The sequence below is a fragment of the Cervus elaphus genome, chromosome 11 (assembly GCF_910594005.1).
Source record: "Cervus elaphus chromosome 11, mCerEla1.1, whole genome shotgun sequence".
Lineage (NCBI taxonomy): Eukaryota > Metazoa > Chordata > Mammalia > Artiodactyla > Cervidae > Cervus > Cervus elaphus.
The window spans coordinates 101,203,085-101,226,747 of record NC_057825.1 but is presented as its reverse complement, the minus strand read 5'-3'; the positions used below and the strand labels follow the sequence as shown (position 1 = coordinate 101,226,747).

The window sequence follows — 23,663 nt, the reverse complement described above, 5'->3', positions numbered from 1 at the left end:
CAGTTTTTCTATGAACGTCCTTTTCCCGTCCTGGGACGCCGCCCAGGTGCCACACTGCATTCAGTCACCGCGGCTCCTTGTCCGTCTGGCTATGGATGCTTTCTTGGTCCCTCCTTGTTTTCCACCGACTGACCGTGTGAACAGCACCAGCCTGGTACTGTGCGGACCACCCCTCAGTTCGGTTTTGTGTGACGTTTTTTCCTGATTGGACTGGGGCCGTGGGTTCTGGGAAGAGAGAAGTGCTCTTCTTATCACATCATATCGGAGGTCCATATCACCAACATGACTTACTACTGACGATATTAACCCTAATCATGTGGTTAACATGGGATCTCCAGATTTCTCCACTGTAAAGAAACTCTTTTCGGTTTCCAAACGTGATTCTTTAAAATAGAAGGAAGTCTCTAAGTCCAACTCATTCTCAAGGGAAGGAAAATGAAGCTCCTAAAGGGGCCATTATCATGTGGAATTCTTTAAGAAAGACTTAGGGTTCCCCTGGTGGCTCAGAAGGTAAAGAGTCTGCCTGCAGTGCAGGAGACCCAGGTTTGATCCCTGGGTCAGGAAGATCCCATGAGAAGGGAATGGAGACCCACTCCAGTACTTGCCTGGAGAATCCCATGGACAGAGGAGCCTGGCAGGCTACAGTCCATGAGGCCACAAAGAGTCAGACTTGACTAACACTTTTACTTTATCTCTTTTATCCCATTTATATTACTTGTTTAACTATGTGCTTACATGATTACTGGCTTATGTTTAGTAACTTTATACTTTGGGTTATAATCCAAAACGACATTTTCTATTTTATTGCTCTAAGTGTTCCAGCTTTGGCCCCTGGGAGCTCTTTCAGTAGGCTTTTTCCCACATCCCTTGGACATACCCCCAAGTTTTTCTACTGCTTGAGACTTCAATTAAACTGGTCTTTTCACTGTTTCTTAGCATATCTATCCTAACTACTCCCATTTTTATGATTTTGCTCACTTCACTAACCCCAGGCATCACTACAAATAAAGCTAGTTGGAAGTGATGGAATTCCGGCTGAGCTTTTTCAAATCCTAAAAGATGATGCTATTAAAGTGCTTCACTCAATATGCCAGCAAATTTGGAAAACTCAGCAGTGGCCACAGGACTGGAAAAGCTCAGTTTTCATTCCAGTCCCAAAGAAAGGCAATGCCAAAGAATGTTTAAACTACCGCACAATTGCACTCATCTCACACGCTAGCAAAGTAACACTCAAAATTCTGCAAGCTAGGCTTCAACAGTACCTGAACTGAGAACTTCCAGATGTTCAAGCTGGATTTAGAAAAGGCAGAGGAACCAGAGATTAAATTGCCAACATCCACTGGGATCATAGAAAAAGCAAAGAGAATTCCAGAAAAACATCTACTTCTGTTTCATTGACTATCCTTTGACTGTGTGGGTCACAACAAATTGTGGGAAATTCTTCAAGACATGGGAATACCAGACTACCTTACCTGCCTCCTGAGAAACCTGTATGCAGGTCAAAAAGCAACAGTTAGAACCGGACATGGAACAACAGACTGGTTCCAAATTGGGAAAGGAGCATGTCAAGGCTGTATATTGTCACCCTGCTTATTCAACTTACACGCAGAGTACATCATGCGAAATGCCAGGTTGGATGAAGCACAAGCTGGAATCAAGATTGCTGGGAGAAATGTCAATAACCTCAGATATGTAGATGACACCAGCCTTATGGCAGAAAGCAAAGAGGAACTAAAGAGCCTCTTGATGAAAGTGAAAGAGGAGAGTGAAAAAGCTGGCTTAAAACTCAACATTCAAAAAACGAAGATCATGGCATCCGGGCCCATCCCTTCATGGCAAATAGATGGGGAAACAATGGAAACAGTGACAGACTTTATTTTCTTTGGCTCCAAATCACTACAGATGGTGATTGCAGCCTGAAATTAAAAGACACTTACTTCTTGGAAGAAAAGCTATGACAAACCTAGATCACATATTAAAAAGCAGAGACATTACTTTGCCAACAAAGGTCCATCTAGTCAAAGCTTTGGTTTCTCCAGTAGTCATGTAAGGATGTGAGAGTTGGACCATAAAGAAGGCTGAGAACTGAAGAACTGATGCTTTTGAACTGTGGTGTTGGAGAAGACTCTTGAGAGTCCCTTGGACAGCAAGGAGATCCAACCAGTTCATCCTATAGGAAATCAGTCCTGAATATTCATTGGAAGGAGTGATGCTGAAGCTGAAGCTCCAATACTTTGGCCACCTGATATGAAGAATGACTCATTAGAAAAGACCCTGATGCTGGGAAAGATTAAAGACAGGAGGCGAAGGAGACGACAGAGTATGAGATGGCTGGATGGCATCACCAACGCAATGGACATGAGTTTGAATAAGCTCCGGGAGTTGGTGATGAACAAGGAGCCTGGCGTGCTGCAATCCATGGGGTTGCAGAGTCGGACATGACTGAGCAACAACAACAACCCCTTCTGAAGGTTCACTTGCATTTCTTCCTTCTCATTTGGATCTCTTCCTCCACTGTGAATTTCCCCCTCTTCAAGGTTGAGAAAGAACACCATTAATTCCTAGTGTTAGTCTTTCAGTCATGTCCAACTCTTTGCAACCCCATAGTCTGTAGCCCACCAGGTTCCTCTACCCATGATATTCTCCAGGCAAGAATACTGGAGTGGGTTACCATTCCCTTCTCTAGGGGATCTTCCCAACCCAGGGATCAAACCCAAGTCTTCTGTATTGCAGGCAGATTCTTTATACTGTCTGAGCCACCAGGAAAGCCCATTAACTCCTAAGTGTCCACTGAACTCTGAAATTATTCTTGTGGTCAAGTTCATTAAAGAGCTCCATTCTGTTGTGTTATTTGTGTTAATAAAGGCAGTTTTGTGTCTCCAGCTATAATAGGCTCCCTTGAATGCAGAGACTGACAATATACCTGTGTGTATTTTTTAGCATCTAACAGGGGGCCTGGGAGAAAGGGGAAATCCAGAAAATGCTTCTGGATGATTATGCTTGTTTGATGGTCTTTTTCTAGAGCGGCATCTTGGTGATGATCTGCTGGATCTTACTTCATTTTCAGGTGCTCTGTGGTTGTCATACTGAATTCCAATTGCAACTACTGACAAAATACCACCAGGTCTTTTTTTCCAAATATAAAGAATGACTTAATAGGCTTTGGTAAGAAGTAAGAAAATGAAAATTATTTCATGCCACTTTTTAATTTTTTTTATAACACTTTTGATTCCCTCCTATCCATTACACATCAGAAGTTCATTCAACAGTGGGGGAGGGAGGCTCAAGAAAGAGGAGATGTATGTACACTTACAGATGATTCATGTTGTTGTTCTGCAGAAATGAATACATCATTGTAAAGCAATCATCCTCCAATTAAAAAAATTCTTAAAAAGAAAAAACCTTGAATCATTTCCTTGTCACTTAAACTCTGAAGTGTAATATGATCACGGTCGGCAATGAAAACACGGATGTGAAATCCCAGAGGCATAAAAATTCATGAGTAGAAACCATCAACAAAAGATTGGCAGGACTGTTTTCTAAAAAAACAAAGAGCCGACAGCTGAGGTATGAAGGGTTTCTTCTGCACCCCGGGGGGATGCTTGCTGCTAAGTCACTTTAGTCGTGTCTGTGTGCAACCCCATGGACTGTAGCCTACCAGGCTCCTCCGTCCATGGGATTTTCCAGGCAAGAGCACTGGAGTGGGGTGCCATTGCCTTCTCCAGGGGGGGATTCTTACCTGACGCCTAATCCTCATGCTGGTCATGGGAGTCAAATATTTATGTTCCAGATACCAGGCTCGCTCCTGGAACACGAGCTTGGTTCCATATAGCAGACAAAACTAAGAGTTGTGGGGAGAGGGAAGAGATGGAAGAATATGTTAGAAATTGCAGAATCTAAGGAAGTGAATGAGAAATAACATAATACACTTCCTAAAATCATAAAAGCTAATACAGACTTAATGTAAAATGGTCACATTTAAAAAATTTTTATTTTCTATGGGATATAATTGATTAATATTGATGTGTTAGTTACAGATATATAGCAAAGTGATTCAGTAATGTCCTTACAAATATCCATCCTTTTTCAAACTCTTTTCCTATTTATGCTCTTACAGAATACTGAGTCTAGTTCCCTGTGCTATACAGCAGGTCCTTGTTGGTTATCTATTTTAAAGATAGCAGTGTGTACCTGTCAATCCCAAACTCCCACTCTACCCCTCCCACCTGATGCTTTCTCCCTAGTAACCATAAATTCATTCTCTAAGTCTGAAAATGGTCACATACTGGACATGCAGTTTATGTTTTATGTTTTGAAACCACTCTATGGAGATATTTAAAGCATAGATAAAATTATAAAAAAAATAGTGTAACCAACTTCCATGTCTCCATCCTCCCAGTTCAACAAATATAAACTCACAGCCAGTCTTGCTTCTTCTGTAATCTCTAATTCTTTCCTATCCCAGGTTATTTAGAAGCAAGTGTTAGTCGCTCAGTTGTGTCCAAGTCTGTGATCCCACCTAACCCACCTCTTAAGAAACCTATATGCAGGTCAGGAAGTAACAGTTAGAACTGGACATAGAACAACAGAGTGGTTCCAAATAGGAAAAGAAGTACATCAAGGCTGTATATTGTCACCCTGCTTATTTAACTTATATGCAGAATACATCATGAGAAACACTGGGCTGGAAGAAGCACAAGCTGGAACCAAGATTGCCGGGAGAAATATCAATAACCTCAGATATGCAGATGACACCACCCTTATGGCAGAGAGTGAAGAGGAACTGAAAAGCCTCTTGATGAAAGTGAAAGAGAAGAGTGAAAAAGTTGGTTTAAAGCTCAAAATTCAGAAAACTAAGATCATGGCATTTGGTTCCATCACTTCATGGGAAATGGATGGGGAAACAGTGGAAGCAGCGTCAGACTTTATTTTTTGGGGCTCCAAAATCACTGCAGATGGTGATTGCAGCCATGAAATTAAAAGACACTCCTTGGAAGGAAAGTTATGATCAACCTAGATAGCATATTAAAAAGCAGAGACATTACTTTGCCAACAAAGGTCCATTTAGTCAAGGCTATGGTTTTTCCAGTGGTCATGTATGGTTGTGAGAGTTGGACTATGAAGAAAGCTGAGTGCCAAAGAATCGATGCTTTTGAACTGTGGTGTTGGAGAAGACTCTTGAGAGTCCCTTGGACTGCAAGGAGATCCAACCAGTCCATCCTAAAGGAGATCAGTCCTGGGTGTTCATTGGAAGGACTGATGCTGAAGCTGAAACTCCAGTACTTTGGCCACCTGATGGGAAGAGTTGACTCATTGGAGAAGACCCTGATGTTGGGAGGGATTGGGGGCAGGAGGAGAAGGGGACAACAGAGGATGAGATGGCTAGATGGCATCACCGACGCTATGGACATGAGTTTGAGTAAACTCCGGGAGTTGGTGATGGACAGGGAGGCTTGGCGTGCTGTGATTCATGGGGTCGCAAAGAGTCGGACACGGCTGAGCAACTGAACTGAACTTACTGAACTGAACTTACTGATCCCATGGACTGTAGCCTCTCTCCATGGAATTCTCCAGGCAAGGATACCGGAGTGGGTAGCCACTCCCTTCTCTAGGTTTAGAAGCAAGATCCACTCATAACATATTTTAAAAGATAAATGTAATGTATCTGTTTGCTTTTTTCTTGATCCATAAAAGAATAATCTAAACACACATTCTGAATAATATCATCTTGATATTTTCCATTGAACATGCTGTTTGATTTGACCATCATAAAAATAGCATTCGTCATTTGCATTTTGTTTCAATATGTTTTTTCCTCTGAAACCTTCACACAGACCTTCTTCATGATATCAGTGACATCCAGCAATAATAGATGAGTTTTACTGTATCAGCAAGTAATTATTATTATTTTTTTTTTAGTAACTCTTTTATCTTGTTTTGTTTCACTTGGCCACATCACGCAGCACATGGGCTCTTCCCCAGCCAGGGATCAAACCTGTGCCCCCTGCACCGGGTGCAGAGAGTCAACCAATGGGCCACACTGAAGTCCCAGCAAGTAACTTCTGAACTAACGATTCTTCTAACTTTTCACATTTAATAATTCCAAACTTGCACAAAAGTAGCGACAGTATGAAGTACCCTCATGTCCATATCATCCAGCTTTAATAGTTATCCACTCATGGCCAGTCTTATTTTATCTCTGCCCACATGTTTCCCACTTTCTGTATTATTGTGAAGTTCAGCTGTTACTACCTCTACGTTTGCAGGGAAGAGCAGAAAGGGACTACTGGATCCTGGAAGAGAGAACTCTGTATTCAGTGATACCTTCAGAGGAGCCGTGACCTTCATCAAGGAACACAGAAACCCCAAGGTGATCTCACAAGAAGGCAGGCAAGGGGCAGGGATATTCCATCTTATTCTTCTCCCTGTCTCTGATCTCTAGGTGGGGCTTCCTGTTCTCAGAACCTAACTGGATCCAGAGGGCAAGAATTCCCCTGATATAAGTTCAGTTCAGTCACTCAGTTATATCCGACTCTTTGCGACCCCATGGACTGCAGCATGCCAGGCTTCCCTGTCCATCATCAACTCTGAGAGATTGCTCAAACTCAAGTCCATTGAGTCAGTGATGTTATCCAACCATCTCATCCTCTGTTGTCCCCTTCTCCTCATGCCTTCAATCTTTCCCAGAATCAGGGTTTTTTCCAATGAGTCAGCTCTTTGCATCAGGTGGCCAAAGTATTGGAGCTTCAGCTTCAGCATCAATCCTTCCATTGAATATTCAGGACTGATTTCCCTTAGGATGAACTGGTTGGATCTCCTTGCTGTCCAAGGGACTCTCAAGAGTCTTCTCCAACACCACAGTTCAAAAGCATCAATTCTTCAGTTCTCAGCCTTCTTTATGGTCCAACTCTCACATCCTTACATGACTACTGGAGAAACCAAAGCTTTGACTAGATGGACCTTTGTTGGCAAAGTAATGTCTCTGCTTTTTAATATGTGATCTAGGTTTGTCATAGCTTTTCTTCCAAGAAGTAAGTGTCTTTTAATTTCATGGCTGCAATCACCATCTGTAGTGATTTGGAGCCAAAGAAAATAAAGTCTGTCACTGTTTCCATTGTTTCCCCATCTATTTGCCATGAAGGGATGGGCCCGGATGCCATGATCTTCGTTTTATGAATGTTGAGTTTTAAGCCAGCTTTTTCACTCTCCTCTTTCACTTTCATCAAGAGGCTCTTTAGTTCCTCTTTGCTTTCTGCCATAAGGCTGGTGTCATCTACATATCTGAGGTTATTGACATTTCTCCCAGCAATCTTGATTCCAGCTTGTGCTTCATCCAACCTGGCATTTCGCATGATGTACTCTGCGTGTAAGTTGAATAAGCAGGGTGACAATATACAGCCTTGACATGCTCCTTTCCCAATTTGGAACCAGTCCGTTGTTCCATGTCCGGTTCTAACTGTTGCTTCTTGACCTGCATACAGGTTTCTCAGGAGGCAGGTAAGGTAGTCTGGTATTCCCATGTCTTGAAGAATTTCCCACAATTTGTTGTGACCCACACAGTCAAAGGATAGTCAATGAAACAGAAGTAGATGTTTTTCTGGAATTCTCTTTGCTTTTTCTATGATCCCAGTGGATGTTGGCAATTTAATCTCTGGTTCCTCTGCCTTTTCTAAATCCAGCTTGAACATCTGGAAGTTCTCAGTTCAGGTACTGTTGAAGCCTAGCTTGCAGAATTTTGAGTGTTACTTTGCTAGCGTGTGAGATGAGTGCAATTGTGCAGTAGTTTAAACATTCTTTGGCATTGCCTTTCTTTGCGATTGGAATGAAAACTGAGCTTTTCCAGTCCTGTGGCCACTGCTGAGTTTTCCAAATTTGCTGGCATATTGAGTAAAGCACTTTAATAGCATCATCTTTTAGGATTTGAAAAAGCTCAGCTGGAATTCCATCACCTCCACTAGCTTTGTTCATAGTGATGCTTCTTAAGGGCCACTTGACTTTGCACTCCAGGATTCCTGGCTCTAGGTGTGATGCAGGTTATGTAGATCAATTTCCTCAGCCCAGAGCAGGGTTGAGAAGGGTGGAGAATAAGAGATGGAGAGGCAGATAGAGGATGTCTGGCATATGTTCCATCTCTTATGACCCCCACAGGTGGTCATCCAGCCTTAGTCCAGTCCTGTCTCAAGTTCAAGACCACTTGGAGCCCTCACAGATCCCGACTTCTGGCACTATTCCCAGACTTCATCCAAGACTGCCACCTTTAAAAAAAAAGTCACTGATGTAGAGTTGGCTTACAATGTTGTGTTACTTTTTGCAGCATAGAAAAGTGATCCAGTTTTATATGAAATGAATTGGTCTAATGAATTGTGTTAATCACTTAGTTATGTCAGACTCTTTGTGACCCCATGGACTGTAGCCTGCTAGTCTCCTCTGTGGGATTCTCCAGGACAAGAATACTGGAGTGGGTTGCCATTCCCTTCTCCATGGAATCTTTCCAACCCAGAGATCGAACCCATGTCTCCTGCATTGGCAGATGGATTCTTTACCACTGAGCCACCAGGGAAGCCCCATATATATGTACATATATATTCTTTTTCATATTCTTTTCCATTTTGGTTTATCCAGGGTATTGAATACAGTTCCCTGTGCTACAGAGTTGGACCTTGTTGTTTATCCATTCCATATATAATAGCGTTAAGCTACTAATATGAAACTCCTAATTCTTTCCTCCCCTACTCTTCTCCTCCATGGCAATGACAACTCTGTTTTCTATGTGTGTGAGTCCATTTCTGTTTTGTAGATAAGTTCATTTGTATCATATTTAGCTTCCACATATAAGTGATATCTACAGTATTTGTTTTTCTTTTTCTGACTTACTTCACTTAGCATAATAATCTCTAGGTTCATGCATGATGCTGCAAATGGCATTATTTCATTCTTTTTATGACTGAATAATGTTCCACTTATATATATGTACCACATCTTCTTTATCCACTCACCTACCAGACTGCCATCTTTAACCAGGGTCACATCATGCTCCATGACTGTTTGGCCCTATAGCTCTGCCCTTCTGCCGACTCCTGACTTGTCCTCCTGATGACAGTTTGTGGCTCTTGTGCATCTGATGCTCAGGGCCACTTCTCTGGCTTTAAATTTCTGCTTTTCTCCTTGAACACAGTGCAGACTCTCTTCTTTGGCTAGCCTCTTTGCTCGTCTGGGAAACAGGCATCCTTGTTCTTGGTTGCCACCATAACACCACCTCCAAACACCATCAGCCCAGCCTTAGACCCTTAAGGAGAACCTGAACATGTTTTCTTTTATGTTCCAGAGATGGGAGCTCAGTGCCTTAGAGGCATCCAGTTCTTCTGTCTACTCTAGGAAGAACCATAGCTTACCAAGCCATCTGTTTCTGTGGAATCTGCATTTCTGGAGTGCTGACTCTGTCAGAAAGGGGTCCTGTTCTGCTCATTCTGTGTGCCTAGGGACTGGAAAAGGAGCTGATAGACAGTAAGAGACTGGCTGACATCCAGTTTCCTATACTTCCTGGCTATACCTTTTACTGCCTAAGGAGCAGAGCAGGAACATACAAAAGTACCCAGACAACAGCTCTTAACAAGTGTAAACATGTTTCACATCCCTACTTAGTCTTTCTCCAGATGACCAGCCTTCACAGACTGTCATTTTTCTGACCATGCAGCTTCCGGCGCTTGTGCCACCTTGAACTGTGTGTCTTCTTTTAAACGTGTAATCCTCTCCTCCATGGTGTCCCACAGGATGAGCCCAGTACCCATGTGTTTTCTCATCACTAGTGTCGGGGCACCACTGCTGTCCTGCTCTGGACTCTACACTTTTACAAGCAAGGTAAACGGAATTTGCTTTTATGACAGTCACATAATGGTTTTTTGAAGAAATGAGTGAAAGAATATGATGCAAATTTGGGTTACATTGAATGCTTGCTCATTTGACACGCCTACTATGTCCTTTTCTCCATGAACTGTTTTCAACCAACTTATACACGCATATTCACATCCCACCTACCTCAAGTCCCCCAATTCTCTAAGAATATTGATTCAGTCACCTCACATGTTTGTATCATTTTACAAATTGTTAAGTTGCATCTATGTCTTTATATGCTAGAACAAAACTGACGGGTCTAAAACTTTTCATTCAAATATTTGAGAATCTCTTTAATAGACTATCATTTAACTCATATTCCTCTAGCTTGTACATAAGGATATCCTAAGGGTCTGGAAGCTGTTGGCCAAAATCAAGATACATCAAGTATTTAGTATTCCAGTAACCTGATTAAGAAAGGAAGTAAGATTAGTTTAGCAAGAGGTTAGCCATAGTGAACACAGACAGGCTCCTAGAGACCATCTTTTTCTTTCTTTCTTTTAAAGCATATTTAGGTAGTTACAGCTATTTGGCTGTGACAGGTCTTACTTTGTGACATGCAGGATCGTCCATCTTTGTCACGTCATGTGAGATCTTTGGTTACAGCCTGTAGTATCTAGTTCCCTGGCCAGGGATCAAACCCAGGCCCACTGTATTGGGAGTGTGGAGTCTTAGCCACTGGATCACCAGGGAAGTCCCATGACCATATTTTTCTAATTGCTCATAAACTATTATGAATTGCCTTTTCTCACATTTTAACTTAGATTTATATCAATCTTAAATTCTATAGTTTCCACAATCATTATTTCTTTTTTTTAAAACGTGGACATTTGCTCATTTATGGTTTTCTGACATCTCTTTTGTCCTCTATGATTTCACATGTCTCACAACTGTGTCCTTCCCAATTCAGAGAGAAGACAGGAATTTGGAAGAGAGGTAGGACTGCTTTCTCTTTGTATTTATGAACATCAAAGCTTTCTTCCCCACACCAGTTATCCGTCTCCTCAAACTCTTGAGTGAAGCTAAAAAAAGAGCCTTTGACATCTTCATCAGATTATTTGTCAAACCTCACGTTATAGTGGGATTTGAGCATGTTGACATTTATTAAATGCTACCCTTTGTATTTGTCCCTGGACAAGCATTCCCCCATCATCCCATTCCTCATTCATATAGTGTCCTTAGACTTATGGTCATCAGGGTGCCCTCTCTACATGTCTCTTGGTTTCTTTACATGTATCTCAAATTACACCTTCCCTCCTATATCTATTGTATTGTCAGAATAAGATTTTGTTGTTCTTCTTACTCTTAAGTACATGTGCCCCCTTGTAAATCTCTGTCCAAAGAATCATAATAACCAATATTTATTAAGCATCTACTATGTGCCAGGCACTACAAGGTATTTTACATGCATCTCATTTAGTCCTCACAATTATCCTGAATGTACCCACAACTCCTGGACAGAGTAAATGGAGAAGCCATTTGAGGAATTGAAAAATCATAGTAGGCAGACTGGGGAAGAAGAGCAGAATTTAGAGCACCAGCAAACAGCTGGTGACTTTAATTTTTTTTCCGAGTCCTCAAGCTGCTTGTCCTTGGAGTCACATGCAGCAAACCAAGGACGGAAAACAGAGCCCTGAGGAACCAGAGAGAACCAAGGAGGTCATGGCGAGGGAGCCCCGTAAACTTGTTTATGAACTTCTGGGCTCAACCCCAGGTGTGCATACACGGATCTAATGCTCAGCACACAAAACACTCTGAGACCTGAAGTAGCAAATAAACGAGACCCAGATGTCAGACTGGCACATGCGGGGCACAGCAGAGCTGCAAGGGCGCTGAGGACCAAAGCGACACTGAAACCACTGGAGCAAAAGGCAAGCTGCAGCGCAGCCCAAACCAGGTATGCTCACTGCTGAAACGAAAGCGTTAGCACTCCTCAGTGGGGTTTAAAAAACACCTGAATCTCGTAACGTGATATTCAAAATGCCCAGGAAATGGGGAATTCCCTGGTGGCCCAGTGTTTCGGACTCTGCACTTTCACCGCTCAGGCCTGGGGTTTGATCCCGGGCTAGGGAACTAAGAGCCCACAGGCTATGTGGTACAAAAACAAAAATGTCCAGAAAATAATTTTTTAAAGTTTAGCATGTGGAGGGCAAGGGAAATACAACTTGTGTAGAAAAAGACGATCAACACACGCCAGTGAAAAATGGCACAGATGTTGGATTTATTTGGCAAAAGCTTTAAGACAGCTTTTGTAGTACAGAGTAAAGTCAGTCAGGAAGAGAAGAACAAACAACTGGAGCACATATTAATGCACATATGTGAAATCTAGAAAAATGGTAAGTGAAAGTGTTAATCGCTCAGTCATGTCCGGCTCTTTGCAGCCCCATGGACTATAGCCTGCCAGGCTCCTCTGTCCATGGAGTTCTCTGGGCAAGAATACTGGAGTAGGTAGCCATTCTCTTCTCCAGGGGATCTTCCTGACCCACAGATTGAACCCATGTCTCCTGCATTGCAGGTAGATTTTTTACCATCTGAGGTACCAGGGAAGCCCAGAAAAAATGGTAGAGAAGATCTTATTTGCAAAGCAGAAATAGAGACACAGATGTAGAGAACAATCACATGGACACCTGCGGGGAGGGGACTGGGAGGGATTGAGATTGACATGTATATACACTATTGACATATATATATACTATTGACATGTATATACACCATTGACATGTATATACACCATTGACATGTATATACACCATTGACATGTATATACACCATTGACATGTATATACACCATTGACATGTATATACACCATTGACATGTATATACACCATTGACATATATATATATACCATTGACATGTATATATACCATTGACATGTATATATACCATTGACATGTATATACACCATTGACATGTATATATACACCATTGACATGTATATACACCATTGACATGTATATACACCATTGACATGTATATACACCATTGACATGTATATACACCATTGACATGTATATACACCATTGACATGTATATATACACCATTGACATGTATATACACCATTGACATGTATATACACCATTGACATGTATATACACCATTGACATGTATATACACCATTGACATGTATATATACACCATTGACATGTATATACACCATTGACATGTATATACACCATTGACATGTATATACACCATTGACATATATATATACACCATTGACATGTATATACACCATTGACATGTATATACACCATTGACATGTATATACACCATTGACATATATATATACACCATTGACATGTATATACACCATTGACATGTATATACACCATTGACATGTATATACACCATTGACATATATATATACACCATTGACATGTATATACACCATTGACATGTATATACACCATTGACATGTATATACACCATTGACATGTATATACACTATTGACATGTATATACACCATTGACATATATATATACACCATTGACATGTATATACACCATTGACATGTATATACACCATTGACATGTATATACACCATTGACATGTATATACACCATTGACATGTATATACACCATTGACATATATATATACACTATTGACATGTATATACACCATTGACATGTATATACACCATTGACATGTATATACACTATTGACATGTATATACACTATTGACATATATATATACACCATTGACATGTATATACACCATTGACATGTATATACACCATTGACATGTATATACACCATTGACATGTATATACACCATTGACATGTATATACACCATTGACATGTATATACACTATTGACATGTATATACACTATTGACATATATATATACACTATTGACATGTATATATACTATTGACATATATATATATACTATTGACATGTATATACACTATTGACATGTATATACACTATTGACATGTATATATACTATTGACATTGGCATATATACTATTGACAAACACATATATACTATTGGCATTGACATGTATACATATACTATATATTGAGATTAAGATTGACATATATATACTATTAATACTATGTATAGAATAGATAACTAATAAGAACCTACTGTCTAGCACAGGGAATGCTACTCAATGCTCTGTGGTGACCTAAATGGGTAGGAAATTTAAAAAAAAAAAAGGGAGGGGTATATGTGTATGTGTATCTGATTCACTTTACTGTAGAGTAGAAACTAACACATCGTGAAATGACTATACTCCAATAAAAATTAATTTTTACAAATGTAAAAAAATTCTTTAACAAGTGATCACAAACCATCTTGAAACAAAAGGTAAAGTAATAGGTTTCAGTGCAGAAATAAAAGATACAAATGAGAACAGAAATTTTAGAACTAAAAATTACAATGATCAAAAGAAATACTGACAGATTAGGATGGGGAAACAGAGGTAAGAATTAGTGAGCTGGATGATGGAGCAATGGAAATTACTCTATTTGAACAACAGAGAGAGAAAATAGACTGAAAAAAAGAGAACAGAGTCTCAGGGACTTGTGGGACTATAATAAAAGATCTACCCTTAATATCATTCCAGAAGGAGAAAAGGAAGAATACAGGAATGGAAAAATACTTGAAGATTTAATGGCTGAAAAAGTCTTCACCTTGCAGGGGCAGGGAACTCTACAAGTGTGCAAGTTTCAGAAGTTTAGTGAACTCCAAACAATAAACACCAAGAAATCCATGCCCAGATACAACAAAATCAAAGATCTTGAAATGAAAACAAGACCAAAAAAATCTTAAAAGCAGCTGGAGAAAAAAATGATACATTACCTCTAGGAGAAAAATAATTTCAATAACTGGATTTCTTATCAGAAACCTTGGAGGCTAGAAAGAAGTGTTACAACATTCTTTTTAAGTACTTAAAATAGCAGGTACATCCCAGGAGTGAACAAAAATATCCTTCAGCACTGAAAATGAGATAAAGATATTTTCAAATGAAGAAACACCGGTAGCATTTGTTATCAGCAGACTGCTCTAAAAGAATTGTTAAGAGTTCCTCAATCAGAACAACTATATGCAGCAAAAATTAACTAATAAAAAACAGTAAGACAAAACAAGACAAAAAGAGTTTCTCAGTCAGAAGAAAACTTATAGTAAAAGGAAACTTGCAAAATCAGGAATGGAGGAAGAGCAATAGAAATGGTAAATATCCGACTATTTTTCTCTTGAATTCTTTTAAAGTGTGTGTAATGACTGAAAGCAAAACCTATAATATTGTCTGATGTGGTTTCCTATGTACGTAGATTACTTACAAGATGCTTATGATACACAGAAGGGAAAGGGTAAAAGAAACTCTATGATGGTAAGGTTTCTTTATTCCATCTGAAGAGGCCAAATATTTAAGTAGACTGTAAAAAGTTTGATACATATTTTATAATTCCTAAGGCATCCATGAAAAGGAAAAAAAAAAAAACCTGTACATAGAAATACAGGTAGCTCAAAAACCCTTAAGAATGCTCAAATAACCCAAAAGAGGATGTGTATTGTAGGCTGAGTGATGGCCATTTAAGGATACCAGGTCCTAATTCCTAGAATCTGCAAACATTACTTTATAAGGAAAAAGAGTCTTTGTATGTGTGATCAAGTCAAGATTCATAAACTGAAGAGATAATTCTGTATTAACTGGTGGGTCCTAAACACAATCACATGTGTCTTTATAAAAGGGAGGCAGAGGTCCTTCCCTGGCAGGCCAGTACTTAAGACTCTGTGTGCAATGCAGCGGGCACAGGTTCAGTTTTTGGTTGGAGAACTGACAACTAACATCCCACATGCCATGTAGCACAGTCAAGAAAATATAAACAAAAACAAACAAAAGAGAGGCAGAATGAGGGTCCAAAGGCAGAATGTGAGCATGCTAAGTCACCTCACACTCTTTGCGACCCTGTAGGCTGAAGGGCGCCAGGCTCTTCTGTCCATGGAGTTCTCCTGGCAAGAACGCTGGAGTCCCAACCCAGGGGTCAAACGCGCATCTTTCTCTTCTGGCTCCTGCACTGGCAGGCGAGAGCTTCACCACTAGCGCCACCTGGGAACCCCCACAGACACAATGCGACTACAGAGCCAGAGACCAGAGTGAAGTGGCCACGGGTCAAGAAATGCCAGCAGCCCCCAGCCACCAGGAGCTGGAAGACGCAAGGAATGAATTCTCTGGAGCCTCGAGAGGCAGTGCAATCCTGCCGACACCTTGATTTGGCCGGGGATGCTAATTTCAAACTCCTAGCCTCCAGAACTACAAGAGAATAAATTTCTGCTGTCATCCACCAAGTTTGTTGTCATTTGTTACAGCAGTTAGGAAACTAATTTAACATATAAGAGAAAGTAAAAAAAATAAGACCATCTCTATTCACTGACAACATATTTGTTTACACAAAAAAACACGAGAATTCAACCAAAACCCCCCCAATCTCTAGAAATAATAGTGAGCTCAGCAAAGTCATGAGACTCAAGGTTGACATACAACATGTCAATTGTATTTCTAGATACTAGCAATGTACAGTTAGAAGCCAATATTTAATACAATATACCCTTTACAGTTGTTGTTCAGTCGCTAAGCTGTGCCCGACTCTGGGACTCCATGGACCGCAGCACGCCAGGCTCCCCTGTCCTTCACCATCTCCCAGAGTTCACTCAGACTCGTGTCTATTGAGTCAGTGATGTTATTTAACCAGCTCATGTTCTGCCACTTTCTTCTCCTCTTGCCCTCAATCTTTCCCAGCATCAGAGTGTTTTCCAGTGAATCAGCTCTTCACATCAGGTGGCCAAAGTATTGGAGCTTCAGCCTCAGCATTAGTCCTTCCTATGAATATTCAGGGTTGATTTCTTTTAGTTCTGACTGGTTTGATCTCCTTGCTGTCCAAGGAACTCTCAAGAGTCTTCTCCACACCACAATTTGAAAGTATCATTTCTTTGGCACTCAGCCTTCTTTATGGTCCAACCTTTTATAGTAACTCCCTCCAGAATGAAATATTCAGGTGTAAATTTACAAAAATGTGTACATTATCTTTATTCTAAAAATTAAAAATGCTGATGAAAGAAATCAAGGAAGAACTAATAAAGTAAATTGGCAATGTCAAGAAAGTACATTTGCCAGTTCTCCCCAAATTGATCCATAGATTTTATATAATTCCAATAAAAATCATAGCAAACTTTTTTTGTTGGTAGAAAAAGCAAATTCTAAAATTTATATGGAAAAGCAAAGAAACCAGAATGACTAAAACAACTGCAAAAGAAGAATAAAGCGAAAGGAATTATTCCATTTGATTTTAAGACTTACTTTAAAGTTACAATATTCAAGATAGCATGGCTTTGTCAAGGGATAGACACATAGGTCAATGGAACAAAAGAGAAAAAGAGAGAACCAAGAAATAGACCTATGCAAATATGTATGAATTATTTTTATAAAGATGCAAGAGGAATTCAATGGAGGAAAAATAGTTCTTTCAACAAATGATGTGAAAACAACTGGATAGCAACAGTCAAAAGATAAATAAATCTTGACCTAAACCTCACACCTTATATACAAATTGGTTCAAAAGGAATCACAGATCTAAATGTAAAACATAGAATTCTAAAACTTCTAGAAAAAGATATGGGGAGAAAATCTTCAAGACCTGCAGTTAAGCAATTATCCTTTTTTTAAATTAATTTGTTTTTTATTGAAGGATAATTGGTTTACAGAATTTTGTTGTTTTCTATCAAACCTCAACATGAATCAGCCATTGGTATATATATACCCTTAATAGCTCCTCCCTTAAAGGAAGCTTTTAAAATTTTTTTTTTCAAGTTAAAAAAAATGTTTATTTATTTATTTGTTTTTGGCTGTGCTGGGTCTTCACTGGCTTTTCTCTAGTTGTGGGGCATGGGCTTCTCACTGAAGTGGCGTCTTTTGTCGGGAAGCGTGTGGCTCTGGTTGTGGCACGTGTGCTCAGAAGCTGGCGCTCCCGGGCTCCAGGGCACAGACTCAGTACTTACGGCACACGGGCTTCCTTGCTCCATGGCACTTCCTGTGGGAAGTGGGATCTTCCTGGGTCAGGAGTGAGACCCACGTCTCCTGCATTGGCAGGCTGGTTCCTCACCACTCAGCCACCAGGGAAGCCCTAAGTAAATACTCTTAGATAAGATACAAAAAGCACAATCTATAGCAAAATGGATAGACTTTGTCAAAATAAAAAAAATTGCAAAACACTTAAAGAGAATTAAAAGACATGCCACCAATTGGGAAAAACATTTGCAAATCACACATCCAAGAAAGAACTTGTATCCAGAACTGATAAAGTACTCTCAAAACTCAACAGCAGGAAAAATTATCTGATTTTAAAATGGGCAAAATATTTGAACAGGCTTCATGAAAGAGGACACACAGACGGCAAAAAGGCTCATTAAAAGATTTTCAACATTATTAGGAAATGCAAATTAAAACCAGATGAGATATTCCTACATCCCTATTGGAATGGCCAAAAAATATATATATATACTGACAATAACAAGTGTTGGTGAAGATACTGAGCAATTGGATCTATGTTGGGAATGTAATGTTTCTTACAAAATTAAATGTACACTTATGCATGACTCAGTAAATCCACTCCTAAGCATTTACCCTAGAGCAGTGGTTCTCAACTGTGGATGAATTTTGTCCCCCAAGAGACATTTGGCAATAACTGAAGACTGGAATCTATTAATAGTAACTAGATGCCAGGGACACTGTTAAACACCCTACAAATTACAGGACAGCACCCACAACAAAGAAGTACTGACCCAAAATGTCAATACCGCTGAGACTGAGAAATTCACTCTAGAGAATACTTGCTTATGTAATATAACTTATGTAATACTTATGTGATATAATACATGTACACGTATATACATACATATATGTATATGCATATGTATACATATGTGCACATATGCACATATATGTATACATATATGTGTATATGTACATATACACATATACATACATGTGTATATATGTACATATATATCTGTGTGTGTGTATATATGTATACATATATCATCTCTACTCATAATCATCAAAAACTGAGAACAATTCAATCATTCACTGGGTGAATGATTAAACAAACTGTGGTATATCCATACCATGGAAAACTACTCAGCAATGAAAAGGTAGATGCATGGAATGACTTAGCTGAAACTCAAATACAGAGTGAAGGAAGTCAATATCAAAGGTTACATATCATACGATTCCATTTCTATAACATCCTCACAATGACACAACTATAGTGCTGGACAATAGATTATTGGTTGCCAGGGTTTATCAGAAGAGGAAGAGAATGATTATAAAGCCATGTCATAAAGGATTATTTTAGGATGGTTAAATTGCTCTGTATCCAGGTTGTGACGGTGCTTATACAACTCTATGTTGTTATTGTTCGGCTGCTAAGGTATGTCCTACTCTTTGTGACCCTATGGACTGTAGCCTGCCAGGCTCCTCTGTCTTCCACCATCTCCTGGAGTTTGCTCAAATTCATGTCCATTGAACCACTGATGCTATCTAAGTATCTCATCCTCTGCCACCCCTTTTTCTTCTGCCTTTAATATTTCCCAGCATCATGGTTTTTTCCACTGAGTCTGCTCTTCATATCAGGTGGCCAAAGTATTGCAGCTTCAGCAACAATCCTTCCAATGAATACTCAGGGTTGATTTCCTAGTTTAGGATTGGCTGGTTTGATCTTCTTGCAGTCTAAGGGACTCTCAAGTGTCTTATCCAGGACCACAGTTTAAATTCATAGAGTTATATCCACCTAACAAGACCATTTTGCTGTATAATAATTGAAAAATATCATCTTTTATGTATATACCACCTCCTCTTTGTTATGGCAGACTCCAAGCTGAAAAGGCTATATTCTGTGTTTCCTATATTGAAATTTTGTCCAAGGACCCTTCCCTGAGTTCCTCCCAATGAAAGTCACCCTTTCCCTTCCAGGGTCCTCACAGCAGTGTGTTTTTCCCTGTTACATATTCTGCCTGCTGGTCTAATTATTTGCCCATTTGACTTTCTCCCGGATCACAGTATGATAAGGAAGGCAGGCATTGTGTCTCATGCATCTTGGAATGTCTGCAGCCCTAGCCCAGTATCAGGGTTTAGTGTGTGCATTTGTAGAACTGAGATCCTTGGTTCCCAAGAGCATACACCTATTGGGCCAACGACAGAAAGAAGGGAGATTGCCTGCAATTTGTGCCAAGCAGGCAGCCTGTATCCATGGCCTGAGATGCATAATAAGCAAAGAAATGAAGCAAAACGACTAAGTTGGACTTCCAGTGTCAGAGAAGATGAACAAAGCCTATTAATTCACGGTAATACCAGCATGATTTCAGAACACTTTCCCCCAGCAACAACCTAGTTATCTCAATGTGATGTAGTGCTCTGCCTTCTGCCTCAGACTTTAGCCACTTGGGATCTGCATTACTGCCTTGTAAAATTGATGGGCAGTGGCACCGTCTCTTAGTTTAAGGAATTTCTGCCAGCCTTAGCAAAAAATATTAGCACTGCAATTTCTAAGGGCATTCTTTTGCCATAGAAAAGTGATTAAAAATTGGACCTGACTGGAACAATGCCCAGCTCAAATTCATATAGTTCACCTGCCCTGTCTCCTCCATGCCATCTGCTCCAGGTGTGAGCTCATCAGCTTCCACAGGTGAGGGAGTATTATTTATATTACACTGGAAAAAGGCTGGAGAGGGGGTAATCAACATTAATGTCTTTTTCTTGAGCACCCAAGGTAGTTCTTCAGATCAATGTCTCTTTTCCTCCTAAGCTGCCTGAAGATGTTAATTTTTTTTAAAGGAAGATCCAATCTGCCAGATGTTTCTTGTGTCTTAAAAGCCTCTCTTTTTGAAAAAGGTGACAGACAGTGGCAGTGGATCATTCCGGTAGACCTGGTGCTCCAGGAGAGAAGAGGTAAGCATGAAGGTGATCTTTTCTTTCTGAGTCTTTGCACATTGAAGAGCTGAGATGGCTCTCTGTCCACCCCCACTTTGGGCAGAGGACCTAGTTTAGAAAAGTGATGGCGGGCCATGTGTTGGTGTCACGGCAGATCAAAGGCAGAGAGTGCAGCAGGAGACGGGGACGGGACAGCCAGCCAGGCCCAGAGCATGTTCTGTTCTCTGCCTCATTGGGAGACACAAGAGACTTGGGTTCGAACCCTGGAGGAGGAAATGGCAACCCACTCCAGTATTCCTGTTTGGAAAATTCCATGGACAGAGGAGCCTAGTGGGCTATAGTCCACGGGGTCACAAAGAGTTGAACATGACTGAGCATACATGCATGGAGAAGCCCAGACATAGTTCTATCTTTGCCTTTGCAGATGCTGGGAAGTGAAAAGTGCAGAAAATTCATCCACAGGAAACAGAAGCTCAGCAAGCCAAAAAGGAGACAGAATGGAAAGTTATAGAGAAGGTAACCTTGAGATATCTTTTTTTTTTTTTTCCTCGCAGGCTGCATATGCATGGACAAAGGGGAGACTGGACTTCTGCTGCCTCTCTGCCCTAAGGGCAGACTGATACTTGGGGAGTCTTCCATCTGGCTGCAGAATCCAAGCTCTTCTGTTGGTGCCAAACTCTGGCAAACCCACTCCTACTACTTCGTAGTGTTGCAGCGCACTGTCCATAACATGTCCAGGGGAAGTGGGAAAATTCAGAAACCACAGCTTCGCAGGGAGGGATGAAACTATTCCCCCTGGGGCTCCTTGCACACGTTCATACAGACTGACTCAGAATCATGCCCTACCGCCCTCCATCCTGGGGGGTATCCTTCAGTGGCATACCTTCAGATGTGCGTGCTCAGTCGTGTCTGACTCTTTGTGACCCCACGGACTGTAGCCCGCCAGGATCCTCTGTCCATCGGAATTCTCCAGGCAAGAACACTGGAGTGTGTTGCCATGTCCTCCTCCGGGGGATCATCCCGACCCAGGGGTCAAACCTGCATCTCTTGGTCTCCTGCACTGGCAGGCGGGTTCTTTACCACAAGTGCCACCTATACTTTCAGTGGATACCAAATCCACAGATGCTCAAGTCCATTATATAAAATTGCATAGTATTTCATAAAACCTACATATATTCTCCACTATAGTTTAAATCATCTCTAGATGACTTATAATACCTAATACAAAGCAAATGCTATGTAAATAGTCGTAAATACAACGTAAATGCTGTAAATAGTTCCCAGTGTGCAGCAAATTCAAGTTTTACTTTTTGGAACTTCCTGGAATTTTTTTTTCAAATATTTTTGATCTGCAGTGGGTTGAATTCTTGGATGTGGAATCTGTGGGTATGGAGGGCTGACTGTACTTTATGTAGACAGTTTGGCAACTTGTGGAACAGCTTTCAGCCAGGTTCTTCCTTCTGATTTATTTTAACCCAGAATTGATCCCAACTTCCTCGCATTCCCGGTTCCTCACCTGTTATTGGCTTTGCAATCATCACCACCATCCGTCTCTAGAATTTTTTTCATCTTACAGAACTGAAATTCTGTACCCATTAAATAATAACTCCTCATTCTCCATTTTTCATGCTACCTGGAAAGGGACTATTCTATTGTCTGTCTCAATGAATTTAACTACTCTAGGTACCTCATATGAATGGATTCACACAGTATATATGTTCTTTTGTGTCTGACTTATTTCACTTAGCATAATGTATATAGTTGGGGTTCCTCCATGTTGTAGCCCATGTCAGAATTGCCTTCCCTTTTTAAGGTTGAATAACATTCTGTTGCATGTATACACCACATTTTTTACTTATCCATTCATTCATCTGTGGACACTCGGGTTGCTTCCACAGTTTAGTTGCTATGATTAGTGCTGCTATGAACATGGGTGTGCTAATACCCATTCAAGCCACTATTTTCAACTCTTTGCCCAGAAGTGAAATTTCTGAATCATATGGCAAGTCTATGCTTAATATTTTTGCCAGCCTCCTCTGTTCAAGAATACTGGAGTGGGTAGTCATTCCCTTTCTCCAGGGGATCTTCCCAACCCAGGGTCTCCTGCATTGCAGGCAGATTCTTTACCGCTGAGTCCACATGAGGCACAGAGAAAACCCAGGGAACATCCTGCCATGGCATCCTCAGGTCCTGAGGTCTGTTTTCAGGGTTTCCTTATGGTTGTTTTTGTACATAATGTCCATTATTTTCACTGAATTCAGCAGAAAGAATAGGAATAAGAATCTTCCCTTCTTCATCTTCCTGGAAGATGGGGTCTGCATTTTGTATACATCATGCAATTGGGTTTTGTTTTTCACTCCATCTGAAAGCCTTTCACTTTTAATAGTAGGTTTATCTCATTTATATAATCGGTCTTAATCCTAACATTTAATGTTATATTTTTCTGTGAAAGTACTTCCAAAATATCATATACTAATCAAACAATTACCGATAGATTGTTCCTAGCTGCCCTTCCCATCAGACAAAAGTTGCAAGAAGACATCAAGTTGTCTAATCCCCATCTTGTTCTTTTCACAGTCCTAGAAGAGATTAAGATGGAAAGATTTTCCCAAAAGGGAAAACTTTCCATCAGGAGACACCTGAGCAGAAGTAGTCAGGTGACTGGTACCTTCACGCTGGCCGTTTTCCTGGCACTTACTCCACAAGTAAGTTTCTCCCTGCTTTCTCCCTCTCTCCTCCCCCTCCTTACCTCCTGAGAGCTGACTGTGTGCCAGGCATCTTGCCGGGTCCTAGGAGCAGAAGGGAGTCAAGCTAACTCATCTTTTTCTTTCT

The 23,663-nt window shown here is 40.5% G+C and overlaps 1 protein-coding gene across 10 annotated transcripts in view; it reads right to left on the bottom strand.

The window, feature by feature from the left end:
* The window catches only part of ACOXL (acyl-CoA oxidase like), a 345,680-nt gene that overhangs the window by 22,027 nt on the left and 299,990 nt on the right, over nucleotides 1-23,663 (bottom strand). For 8 of the 10 annotated variants that reach the window (XM_043918764.1, XM_043918771.1, XM_043918766.1 and 5 more), the window contains one exon: nucleotides 3,740-3,841. The exons of the other annotated variants lie outside the window; for them this stretch is intronic. In XM_043918764.1, the coding sequence (XP_043774699.1) occupies nucleotides 3,740-3,841 (102 nt within the window). The remainder of the gene's footprint in view (nucleotides 1-3,739; nucleotides 3,842-23,663) is intronic. 10 annotated transcript variants of the gene reach the window in all.